At 37.6% G+C, this 11,503-nt stretch overlaps 3 protein-coding genes and 2 non-coding genes across 5 annotated transcripts; 3 read left to right on the top strand and 2 right to left on the bottom strand.

Moving 5' to 3' along the window:
- Positions 1-223: 223 nt before the first annotated feature.
- On the bottom strand, positions 224-1,183 carry LOC132612181 (uncharacterized). The gene is made up of 2 exons (XM_060326503.1): positions 652-1,183; positions 224-441 (listed from the first exon to the last, which is right to left on the bottom strand). Exons 1-2 carry the CDS (start codon positions 1,181-1,183, stop codon positions 224-226), a joined length of 750 nt encoding a protein of 249 aa, XP_060182486.1.
- A 46-nt stretch (positions 1,184-1,229) lies between these two features.
- Positions 1,230-2,689, bottom strand: LOC132612180 (uncharacterized). Its single transcript, XM_060326502.1, has 2 exons — positions 1,775-2,689; positions 1,230-1,649 (listed from the first exon to the last, which is right to left on the bottom strand). The coding sequence occupies exons 1-2, from the start codon at positions 2,687-2,689 to the stop codon at positions 1,230-1,232; spliced, it is 1,335 nt and encodes a 444-aa protein (XP_060182485.1).
- LOC132612451 (small nucleolar RNA R71) lies at positions 2,139-2,245 on the top strand. The gene has a single exon (XR_009571810.1). It is a non-coding gene; the product is annotated as a small nucleolar RNA R71 (small nucleolar RNA).
- A 5,301-nt stretch (positions 2,690-7,990) lies between the features above and the next one.
- Positions 7,991-8,097, top strand: LOC132612476 (small nucleolar RNA R71). The gene has a single exon (XR_009571834.1). It is a non-coding gene; the product is annotated as a small nucleolar RNA R71 (small nucleolar RNA).
- A 2,411-nt stretch (positions 8,098-10,508) lies between these two features.
- Positions 10,509-11,287, top strand: LOC132612179 (uncharacterized). Its single transcript, XM_060326501.1, has 3 exons — positions 10,509-10,652; positions 10,725-11,174; positions 11,249-11,287. Exons 1-3 carry the CDS (start codon positions 10,509-10,511, stop codon positions 11,285-11,287), a joined length of 633 nt encoding a protein of 210 aa, XP_060182484.1.
- Positions 11,288-11,503: the final 216 nt, after the last annotated feature.

Genomic DNA, 11,503 nt, shown 5'->3' with positions numbered 1-11,503 from the left:
CCTTTCTTTGGTACTACCTGCACAGGACTTACCCAAGGGCTGTCAGATATTGGGTAAATGATACCTGCTGCTAGAAGTTTCACCACTTCTTTCTTGACAACTTCTTGCATTGCTGGGTTCAGTCTCCTTTGGGGTTGGACTATTGGCTTGTAATTATCCTCCATGAGAATTCTATGCATGCAAATAGCTAGATTGATTCCCTTGATGTCAGCTATAGTCCACCCTAAAGCCCAATTAATCTGCTTTCTTGTTCTGTAGTTAAAGAAGATGAGACGATTACTGGAAAAAATTCAGATTCAAGAAAAACATATTTCAAATGAGAAGGAAGAGTTTTGAGTTCAATTTTTGGTTGAACTTCTGGTGGGACTTCCTCATTTTCGAAATCTTTTTCAAGTGTTTTAGCTTCTTCTTTTATTATGGGGTCATCATCACTTGTCGAACCTGATTTGGACAAACATCTTTCCAATAAATCAGTAATCAACTAATCATCTTTGTATTCATCTGCAAGATCATTTAGCAGGTCAATTTGAAAACAAGAAGATGATAACTCATCCTCGGGAAATTTCATTATTTTCTGCATGTCAAAAATTACTCTTTCCTCATCAACTCATAGTATCAATTGTCCTTGATGGACATCAATAATTGCTCTACCTGTAGCGAGAAATGGTCTACCTAAAATTAATGGCACCTCAGTAATTTCTTCCATTTCAAGTACTATAAAATCTGCTGGGAATATAAATTTGTCGACTCTTACAAGAACATTTTCAATTATTCCTTTTGATTTTTTAGTACTTTGATCCGCCAGTTGAAGAGACACACCAGTGTCTTTTATTTCACCAAGTTCTAATTTCCTAAAAATTGAAAAAGGCATTAGATTTATTGATGCGCCTGAATCACATAATGCTTTTTCAAAATGAGCACCTCCTAGAGTGCAAGGAATTGTAAAACTTCCTGGATCACCAAGTTTTTGTGGAAGCTTATTTTGAAGTATAGCACTACATTTTTCTGTAAGCTTAACGACAGAAAGTTCTTCCAATTTTCTTTTACTTGACAAAATATCTTTCAGAAATTTAGCATAAGAAGGCATTTGTGTCAAAGCATCTGTGAAAGGTATATTAATGTAAAGCTTTTTTAAAATTTCCAGAAACTTTGAGAACTGTTTGTCAAGTTTTTCTAGTTTCATCTTTTGGGGAAAGGGGAGAGGTTCAGAATGAGGATTTCTAATGAATTCATTTTCTTCCACCTTTTTCTTTTTGTTCACTTGGAAGCTTAGGTTCATTCTTATTCTCGCTTTCATTTACCTGTTCTACCTCTCGTGGAGTTCCTTGTCGATCCGCATATGGATCATCAAGAGCTTTACCTGACCGTAGGGCAATGGCTTTGAGGTGCTCCCTTGGATTCTTCTCGGTATTGCTCGGTAGAGTACCTTGAATTTGTCCTGACATGAGGGTTGCTAATTGGCTTACCTGAATTTCCAAATTTTTGATGGCTGAATTTTGGCTTTCCATTTTTTCATCAGCAGTCTTAATGTATTTGTATATAAGGTCTTCAAGGCCTGGCTGATGCGTTCTTTGGGGCTGTTGTTCATACTGTTGAAAACTTTGCTGCCCTCTGTTTTGATTTTGAAAACCAGGTGGTGCCTGTACTTGCTGCTTTTGATTAAAAATCGTTGGGAATTTTCAGCACCATTAGGATTACTCCATTGGAATCCTGGATGTTTTTGTGCCATAGGACTACCAAATGAGTAATTGTTTCTGTAACCAATAGCACTTACCTGTTCCTCATTTTGAGTTGAAGCTTGGCATTCGTGATTGGGGTGATTACCTCCACATACATCACAATTCTCAAGTTTAGATGGTGAGTGCGCATTTACCTGAATAGCCTCGACTTTTTGTGTGAGAGTTGCAATTTGTTGTGTCAATGAATTTAAAGCTTCAACTTGATTCACTCCTGCTGCTTTCTTGATAATCATTCTGTCTGAAGGCCATTGAATAGCATTTTCTGAAATTTCATTCAGTAATTGTGTGGCTTCTGCAGTGGTTTTGCCCATTATAGATCCTCCTGATGCTGCATCAATTACATTTCTAGCAGAGGGTTTAAGACCATGATAAAAAATATATAAAATATCAGAATCTTGGATACCATGATGTGGGCATTTTCTTAACATTGAGTTTAATCTTTCCCATGCCTGGTATATAGATTCAGTATCTGTCTGCATAAAATTATTGATTTCTTGTTTCATTTTAATTGTTTTGGCAAGTGAAAAATACTTGTTAAGGAACTTTTGGGTCATTTGGTCCCATGTAGTAATAGAGCCTCTTGGTAAGCCTCGCAACCATGTCTTGGCTTCTCCTTTTAGTGAAAAGGGAAAAAGTCGCAACCTGATAGCGTCTGTTGTGACTCCATTGTACCTGCAAGTTTCAGCTAATTCAAGAAAATCAATTAGGTGGGAATGTGGATCTTCACTTACATCACCCGTAAATTGGCATGAATTTTGGATGGTCTGAATCAAGTATGTGCGGATTTCAAAGTTATTTGCCGCTATTGGTGGTCTCCTTACGCTTGACTCTCCTTCAAAGTGATCTGGCCTTGCATAATCTCTAAGTATCCTATTATGCCGTGGTGCCACCTCATCAAATTGTTCATCCACTTGATGTGGTGGAGGTGGGTTGTTTTCATTGTTCTCCATGTCTTTCAGTGAAGGAATTTGAGATTGTCCTTTTCGTAATAATTTTAAGGATTTTTCAATTTCAGGATCGTATTTAACTAGTTCCCTTGAAGAGGAAAGGGTCATGCACTTCCTGAAGTTGTTTTTTTTGTGAAGTAAAAATTAATAAATAACAAAAATAATGGTTCTCAAATTAGTAGTAAAACAGTTTATCTGTAGTAGACTTTGACAATCCCCGGCAACGGCGCTAAAAATTTGACGAGTGTCTGGCGTATATATATTTTTACTCGTACTCTGTCAAATTATAGTATAGAAAGATGTTGAACCCACAGAGATTGGTTTATCTATTCTACAGACGTTTCTTATTTTAATTACTATTTGAGAATATCAGAAGAGAGTTGATTAGTGAATTAATTAACTAAAAATATGTAATTAAAGCAATGGAGAAATATTTTAATTTATCACAAACGTACTAAAAGGTGTTAGGATCCTGACTTCACTTAATATTTCTATTATAAAGTAAATTCTTTAATCTTCAATTTCTATTTCTCATAAATGTATAAATGCCTCTCACGATTACATTTATATATATAATTACTTAAGTTGAAGAATTAATCGCACTCCTCTCAGTTATATGAATTAATTATCAAAATAGTAATATTAAAGCACCAGAAATATATGCTTGAACTGAAACATGCTCTTTATAGTAAGTCCCTTTCGGTTACCGTACTTGCTATAACTAATCAATACACTATCCGCCTCTCTCGATTACAAATAAGTGTAAAATTAATTATAACATAAAAGAGATAGATGTCACTAAATAAATATTAACATCTATCAATACGACATTAACTATGTTACTTCTTCCGCCTATCTCGATTACAGAATTAGTAACAAATTAATTGGTAGTATAAATTAGATAAACGTTAGCAAATAAAATAACATCTAACTGTAAAGCATATCAAAGTTAAATAGAAAACTTCCGCTCAAACATGTGAAATTGAGGAATAATATTATCTACTATTATATAGAAATATCAAGATCTGTCATTCTCCCAACAGAAAATAAAGTTATTCCATATTGGGAGTTAATACAGCTAATGGAAATATTCTTATCCATTAATAAGAAAATAGAAGAAATATTCAAGAAGAATAATTCCGCTATTTAATTAAAAGTAGGACCTAGAATAATTTCCTAACATCAAACAATTGAAGAAATAGTAGAAGAACTGAAGAAAGGAACAATATATTTTGCAGTCCTCCCTCTCCTCTCTCAAATGCTCTCAATTCGTCTTCTATTTATAGCAGTGATTTTCAACTTCTTCAGCCAATCAAATTGATTGGTTTATGCAACTTGCTTCTTCAATTAGTGAGCACGGTACATTTCCAAAATGGAGACTTGTAGGTACTATAGATGAGATTTTGCTTTTCTTTTCTTCTTGTGGGTCCCACAAAGGAAAACTTGCACAATTTACTTTCCATTTTGCTGCACCTTTCCGTTCCCCTCTTCTTCTTCTTCTTCTTCTTTTCTCATTCTTCTTTTTCTCATTCTTCTTCTTGATTTTGCTATTTTGATTTATTTATTAAAATTATGGTGTCTCCTGCAAATAAAATATAGAAATATTAATATTTAAAATTAAATAACAACTTAATTTATATATGTATTTTTGTCTTATCATCCGCATACCAAGGAGCACCTTCACAAGACACGGCCAAAAGTCTTTCATCAGGAAAAGCATCATTTAATTCAAGATCTGCACTCGGTCTTCTGGCTTCCTCAAGCCTAGATAGATAATCCGCAACTTGATTTTCACAACCTTTTCAATGTTTGGCTTTAAAGTCAAACTCTTGCAACAATAAAACCCAACGAATCAATCGCGGCTTTGCATCTTTCTTTGTCATCAAATAGCTCAATGCCGCATGATCCGTGTGAACAACCACTTTGGATCCCAAAAGATAGGCCCGAAACTTCTCAAAAGCATATACAATGGCTAGAAGTTCTTGCTTGGTGACGATATAATTCATTTGAGCACCATTGAGGGTTTTTCTAGCATAATAAATAGGATGCATGATTTTACTGTGCCTTTTCCCAAGCACCGCACTAATAGCAAATCCGCTCGCATCACACATGAGCTCAAATGGAAATGACCAATCCGGGGAGACAATAATTGGGGTAGAAGTGAGCATTCCCTTCAATTCATTAAATGCCTTAAGGAACTTTTCATCAAACACAAACTTAGCCTCCTTTTCAAGAAGCTTACACATTGGATTGGCGATTTTTGAGAAATCTTTGGCAAATCGCCGATAGAAGCCGGCATGTCCCAAGAAGCTACGAACTCCTTTGACGGAGATAGGTGGAGGAAGGTTGGAAATAATGTCAATCTTTGCTTGGTCTACCTCAATAACCTTATCGGAAATCTTATGGCCAAGGACAATCCCTTCCTTTACAATGAAATGACATTTCTCCCAATTAAGTACAAGGTTGGTTTCTTCACACCGCTTTAATACCTTACCAAGATTGGCAAGACATTCGTCAAAAGAGTCACTAACAACCGAAAAGTCATCCATGAAGACTTCCAAGAAATCTTCTACCATATCCAAGAAAATAGACATCATACACAGTTGGAATGTAGCCGGGGCATTGCATAAGACAAAAGGCATTCGGCTAAAATCAAAGGTGCTATAAGGACAAGTGAAAGTGGTTTTCTCTTGGTCTTCTAAGGAAATGTTAATTTGGTTGTACCCTAAATAGCCATCCAAAAAGCAATAATAAGATCTTCCGACTAGTCGATCAAGCATTTGATCAATAAAAGGCATAGGGAAGTGGTCTTTACAAGTTGCGGTGTTGAGCTTTCGATAGTCCATGCACACTCGTCATCCAGTGACCGTCCTTGTAGGAATCAACTCATTCTTGGAATTAGGGACAACGGTGATGCCCCCCTTCTTTGGCACACATTGTACCAGACTCACCCATGGACTATTTGCAATTGGGTATACAACACCGCATCCAACCATTTGATTATCTCCTTCTTGACCACTTCTTTCATAGGTGGGTTTAGCCTTCTTTGATGCTTTACACTCGGTGAACTATCTTCTTCAAGCTCGATTCTATGTTCACAAATACCAAAGGGAATCCCCCTAATATCCGCAATAGTCCACCCAATAGATCTTCGATAAGCCTGCAATACTTCAAACACCCTTTGAGTTTGTTCCTCATTTAACAAAGATGAGAGAATAACCGGTAGAGTATTATCCGGGCCAAGAAAAGCATACTTCAAATGAGATGGAAGTAGCTTGATCTCAAGTTTTGGTGGCTCAATAATCGATAACTTAGCCGGACGAGTGGTTCTTTTGTCAAGATCAAGAGATAATTTCTTTGGCTCATAAGAATACAAACCTCAAAGAGAATTTACCGTTTCAACACACCTCTCCATTTCATCTGCCTCAAAATTCACCAAAATAGCCGAAAATGTTTTTCAAAGTGTTCCTTCTCTAATTTATGCTCTACCGCTTCGTCTACCACATAGAAAGAATCAATGACCAAAAATGCTCTCATAAGCACTTGGAAATTTAACCCCTTGCTAGCTTGGAAGGTTACCTCTTCATCATTTACCCGAAATTTTATTTCATTATTTTTCGAGTCCATTAAAGCTCTCCCGATGGCAAAAAATAGCCTTCCCAAGATAATTGGGTCTTCTTTGTCAACCACACAATCAAGGATGATAAAATTCACCAGTCATAAGAATTCTCCAACTCTAACAATGACATCATCAACAACCCTTACCGGTTTCTTGATGGTTCTATTGGCCATTTGGAGATGCATGCTCATTGATCTAGGTGTCCCCAAACCGGATTGTTTATATATGGCTAGTGGCATCAAGTTAATACTAGCCCCATTATCACACAGGGCACGAGCAAAATCATGGTGACCGATGGTGCAAGGAATAGTGAAAGCCCCGGGATCTCCCTTCTTCTCAACCTTTGTGGACGAAATAATAGAGCTCACACGTTGGGTGACTCCCACCGTATCATGCTTGATTGGTCTTTTCTTCGTCAACAAGTCCTTCAAGTATTTAGCAAATCCCGACATTTCTTGGAATGCATCAAGAAATGGGATATTCATTGACAACCCTTTCAATTGGTCATAGAAGCGTTGGCACTTGGCATCCTCCATTCTATTTATCAATAATTGTGGAAACGGGGGAGGAGATTTATATGTTTGAGTCAAAGGTCTAATTTCCCCCGTGACCTTGCTCTTTTGAGTGCTACCCTCGGTATCTTTTCAATACTTGGCACCTCATCATCCTCAACAACAATAGGGTATGCCAACTTCTCCTTCTCAATAAGACTAGGCACTTCAATTGGTGCCTCAATTTCTTCTTCAATAACCTCATCAACAACCGGCTCCACAATAATAGGTTCAACCACCCTCTCATCCACAACATTAAGGATCTTCCTACTTCTAGTAGAAATAGCTTTGCATGAGGCAATTTGATCACCTCCACTACCCTTTGGGTTCGGAATTGTGTCACTGGGAAGTCCTCCTTTTTGTGGAGGATGTTACTCACGAGAAAGATCTCGCATTTGTGGCTCGAGTTTTTGTATCAAAGCGGTGTGAGAGCTTACCACTTCGGTCAAATTTTCCATCTTCTTGTTACTCTTGTTTTGGTTTTCCAAGATCTTCTCAAGCATACATTCCATTCGAGTGGTCCCTTGATCATTGGAAGGACCCTCTCGCCAATTTTGAGAGTTGGAAGAACGACCTTTTAGTGGAACATAGGTATTATAATTCCGATTACCATAATTGTTGTTGTTGTAATCCTTCCTATCTGAACCACCATATTCATTTAGGTCATATTGATTGCTTTGTTGTTGGGGTCTCCATTGCTTTTAATAACCCCCTTGAGAGTTATCGATATAATTAGCATCCTCACATTGTTGTTGCCCCTCTAGATAGGTCTCCTCCAAGACTTGATACATTCCGGGAGCATGAGATGGCTTTTCTTCAACAACATTCATACTCTTAGCTTCTTTCTCCGCAAGCCTCTTTGATAGCAAATTCATGGAGGTTTGCAATTGAGCAAAAGCATGATCTTGCTCATGATTCTCTTTGGACACCGCGGCAATAGAAGGACTACCATAGGACAAATCTTCACTATCATTGGAGTGCCAAGCTTGGTGATGAGCGGTGAGCCGATCAAGCAAAGTAGTAATATTTGCAAAAGTCCGATCCATGAAACAACCACCCGCGGCCGTATTAACCGCAATTAGATTCATAGTGTCTAACCCCTTGTAAAAATTCTCCATAAGCACATTCTCCGTGAAACCCTGATTGGGAGATTGGGTTAGATAGTACTTGAACCGATCCCAAGCACTGTGCAGTTGTTCACCCGGTAATTGCTTGAACTCAAAGATTTTGGCTCGGAGTTCTGCCTTTTTGCTCGGCGGAAACCACTTCTTCAAGAAAATATTGGATAATTTGGCCTATGTGTGGATTGAGTTGCTTGGAAGCTTCTCATACCATTCACGAGCTTCTCCAATAAGTGAATATTTGAAAAGCCTCAATCGAAGAGCATCAGAATGAACAACGCCATTTGTTTGTTGAGTACACACATGCAAGAAATTCCTGAGATGGCGAAGTGGGCAATTCTCCGAAGAATTTTTGAAGTACCCCTCAAGTTTCAATAAATGGTAGAGATGACTCTTCACTTTGAAGTTTGCATTTCCAACTCGAGGAGGAACTACCACAGCCGTATACTCCGCATCATTCATAAAATCCGCAAATACATTCTCATCCCGCTACCTGTACAGGTGCAGGAGGGTTTATATGGAGCCCCGCTTGATTTTGATTTCTTCGATTGTTTCGGTTGGCTCTGCCAACCATCTGTTGCCTAATAACAAGGAGACAACAAACAAAGTGATGGAATAGAAAAAGGTTTAAAGAAAAGTAATTAACAATTAGTAAATTTCAAAACCGTATTTTCCGGCAACGGCGCCAAAATTTGATACGCTCAAATTACACCTAAATTATGGCATAAGGCAGTCGGTGTCAAATATAATAAACCAACTAGGTTGGGGTCGAATCCCACAGGGAATAAAGTGTGAAATAAATACTAATCATATATTTTACTAATCTCTAAACACTTTAGTTCTATTCCGACTAGTGTAGAAAAAGGGTTTTGGTTTGTATTCGCTATTTTGAAGTATTTGGAATTTGTTTGGATTAAAAGAACTAAAGTTGTGTCCCCGCTGTGATTAGATGTTATGCTATGGGTATCAATATGATATATTTCTAATGGGTCGTGGTTTTGTATGCACTCAAACTCTAATACACTTCCTAATATTTTTCAATAGCTAGAAAGTATTTTTTTTCATGATTTTCCCAAATATAGAAAAGTTGCAAGTAAAACCGATTAAATATGCCAAGTAGAACTCATCTTATTCCTAAGTGAGTTCATTAAACGAGGGTTAGCGCCCTGAGTCCTTGTTATATTATTTCAACTCAAACCCTAGTTCATCTTTCCAAACAAAACTAGGGTCTGTGCATAAACAAGTGTTTGCAACCACTAACTAACAATGAATATGATAAATAATAAAACACATCACAACCCATTATATATATATATATATATATATATATATATATATATATATATATATATATATATATATATATATGCAATGTTAGACACTCATTACATAACACCCATCATTTGGGTTCACAACTTTGATTAAAGAAACTACTCACACATATTGGTCACAAAAGTAGTAAGCAATAATAGAGACATAAAGCTTACAAAGTGTAATAAAGATGGTGGAATTGGAATATTTTTGTCTTCACTAAACTCCAAAAGTGGTGTATTCAATGCTCACGCATCAATGGAAAAACTGTTAAATGTTGGAGAAAAATCAGATGTGTAAAAAAACCTAAAATGTTCTTTAAATAGGCTCCAAAAAAGCACACCAACGATTGACAAAACTGCCCCTGGCAGCAAGATCAACGGAACGTCGATCAGTTAGACAGTCCATCGATGCCTTCGTCTTTTGTTTCTTCAGTGGTATGGTCCATTCGACGGTGCCGTCGACCAGTTCGACACTCCGTCGAGTCTTCCGTCTTTCTCTCTTCTTGTTGACAAATCTGTTCGACGATACAAATGACGAAACGTCGATCAGTTCGACGCTTCATCGATGCCTCCGTCCTTTGTCCTCTTCAGCGAAGGCCATCACTGGAAAATTGAATTTATCGACGCTTCAAAGGACGGTCCGTCGATCAATCGACAGACCGTCGAATCTTCATTTCTAGGCATTCTTTCCTTTTTTTTTTTTTGCTTTTGGGCCATCGTATTCCTAAAACACAACAAAAACACATTAAAATGCCATAGACTTACTTAAAAACAACCAAGATTCATAGTAAAAGGGTGTCGAATGTGCCACAAATCCGCGGTACATCAATAACTATGCTGGAAAAAATCAGAATCAAAGTTATCGAGAGGATGAATCAAATAAGAGAATTTGCTGAAAAATGGATAGGTAAAGTATCACCTATGGCAATAGAAACTCTTAAAGAGAATGTTGAATATGCAGCAAATTGTGAGTTGAATTTTAATGGTGATATTGGATTTGAGGTTAAAGATCCACCATATAAACATGTTGTTAATCTGAGGAACAAGGTGTGTAGTTATAGGTCATGGAAATTGAAAGGAATTCCTTGTTCACATGCCATTACTGCAATTTAATACAAGAGCTTGGAGGTTGAGGCATTTGTTGAGCACTGGTATGACAAACATGAAGATGTGGCCAAAGAGCACAAGACCACCCATTGAGCCATCTGAAATTATTCAATGCCAGGTAGGCCAAAGAAAAAGAGGAATAAGGATGCTGATGAACCAAAGAAAAAATTTGGAAAAGCTACAAGGAAGGGCAGGAAAATGACATGTTCAGTATGCAACACTATGAGGCATAACAAGGAAGGATGTCCAATTGCTGTAAGTGTTATTCTATTGTATGCCTTTATGATTTTGTCATTTAAATTGGAATACTTAATATTGTGAATGCAGAAAAGTAGTGGTGCTTCTTCTTCAACTGCTGCTGCTGGTGCAACCAATGCAACAACAACTGTTGGTCCTGTTGGTGCAACCAATACAGCAGCAACTGCTGGTCCTACTGCAGCAACTGCAACTGATGGTGGTAGTGTAAGTGCAGGTGGAAGAGATGGTGCAATAAGTGATGCAAGAGGTGGTGGAAGAGGTGGTGCAACAACTGGTGCAAGTGCAAGTGCAAGTGGTGCCACAACAAGTACTCCAACAAATGCTGGTGCGAATACTCAAAAAACTCAATCAAGCACTCAACAGTCAACTAGTACTGCAGGTCCAAAGAAAAAGACTTATTCAGTTAGAAGTGGTGGGACAAATCCTGGTTATAAGAAGCCACCACAAACTAGGTCTAAGAGGCCAAGGGCAGCTCGTTATGGTGTGCTATTTGGAGAAGGTGTTAGTGTGATTGAGAGGGTAAGTATTTCAATTTAAAGACATCATTCTTTTGAAACTTTTGAACATCTCTAACTCAATCCTTTTTATTTCAGACTGGAACAACTGATAGAGTGGTCATAGTGATGGATTAATTAGTTCAGTACCCACTAACATTGATCTTGGTTACAAACCACATGGACTGAGGTGGAATGGTGGAGTTGCACTTACTCAAAGGTAGCTACAAGAACAAAGTGTCAAAAGAGCACACTCTTCTACAAGCACTCAACCTACAACAAACACTCAAACCACACCAGACAACAATTAATAGTGTTTGAAAGTAGATGCTAGACTTGGTAATTTTAAGAGCC

This window comes from Lycium barbarum, chromosome 9, assembly GCF_019175385.1.
Source record: "Lycium barbarum isolate Lr01 chromosome 9, ASM1917538v2, whole genome shotgun sequence".
NCBI classification, from domain to species: Eukaryota; Viridiplantae; Streptophyta; class Magnoliopsida; order Solanales; family Solanaceae; genus Lycium; species Lycium barbarum.
Note: the sequence above shows the minus strand (reverse complement) of the source record. Positions and strands in the feature narration are given on the sequence as shown.

Excerpts from the sequence above, each read along its gene's own strand:
- LOC132612181 (XM_060326503.1), bottom strand. The coding sequence starts at position 1,183 with ATGAAACTAGAAAAACTTGACAAACAGTTCTCAAAGTTTCTGGAAATT. Across the intron at positions 442-651 it reads TAGACCATTTCTCGCTACAG|GTTCGACAAGTGATGATGAC; the intron begins GTAGAGCAATTA and ends TGTCCAAATCAG.
- LOC132612180 (XM_060326502.1), bottom strand. The coding sequence starts at position 2,689 with ATGGAGAACAATGAAAACAACCCACCTCCACCACATCAAGTGGATGAA. Across the intron at positions 1,650-1,774 it reads CAACTCAAAATGAGGAACAG|CAAGTACAGGCACCACCTGG; the intron begins GTAAGTGCTATT and ends AATCAAAAGCAG.
- LOC132612179 (XM_060326501.1), top strand. The coding sequence starts at position 10,509 with ATGCCAGGTAGGCCAAAGAAAAAGAGGAATAAGGATGCTGATGAACCA. Across the intron at positions 10,653-10,724 it reads AGGAAGGATGTCCAATTGCT|AAAAGTAGTGGTGCTTCTTC; the intron begins GTAAGTGTTATT and ends TTGTGAATGCAG. Across the intron at positions 11,175-11,248 it reads GTGTTAGTGTGATTGAGAGG|ACTGGAACAACTGATAGAGT; the intron begins GTAAGTATTTCA and ends TTTTTATTTCAG.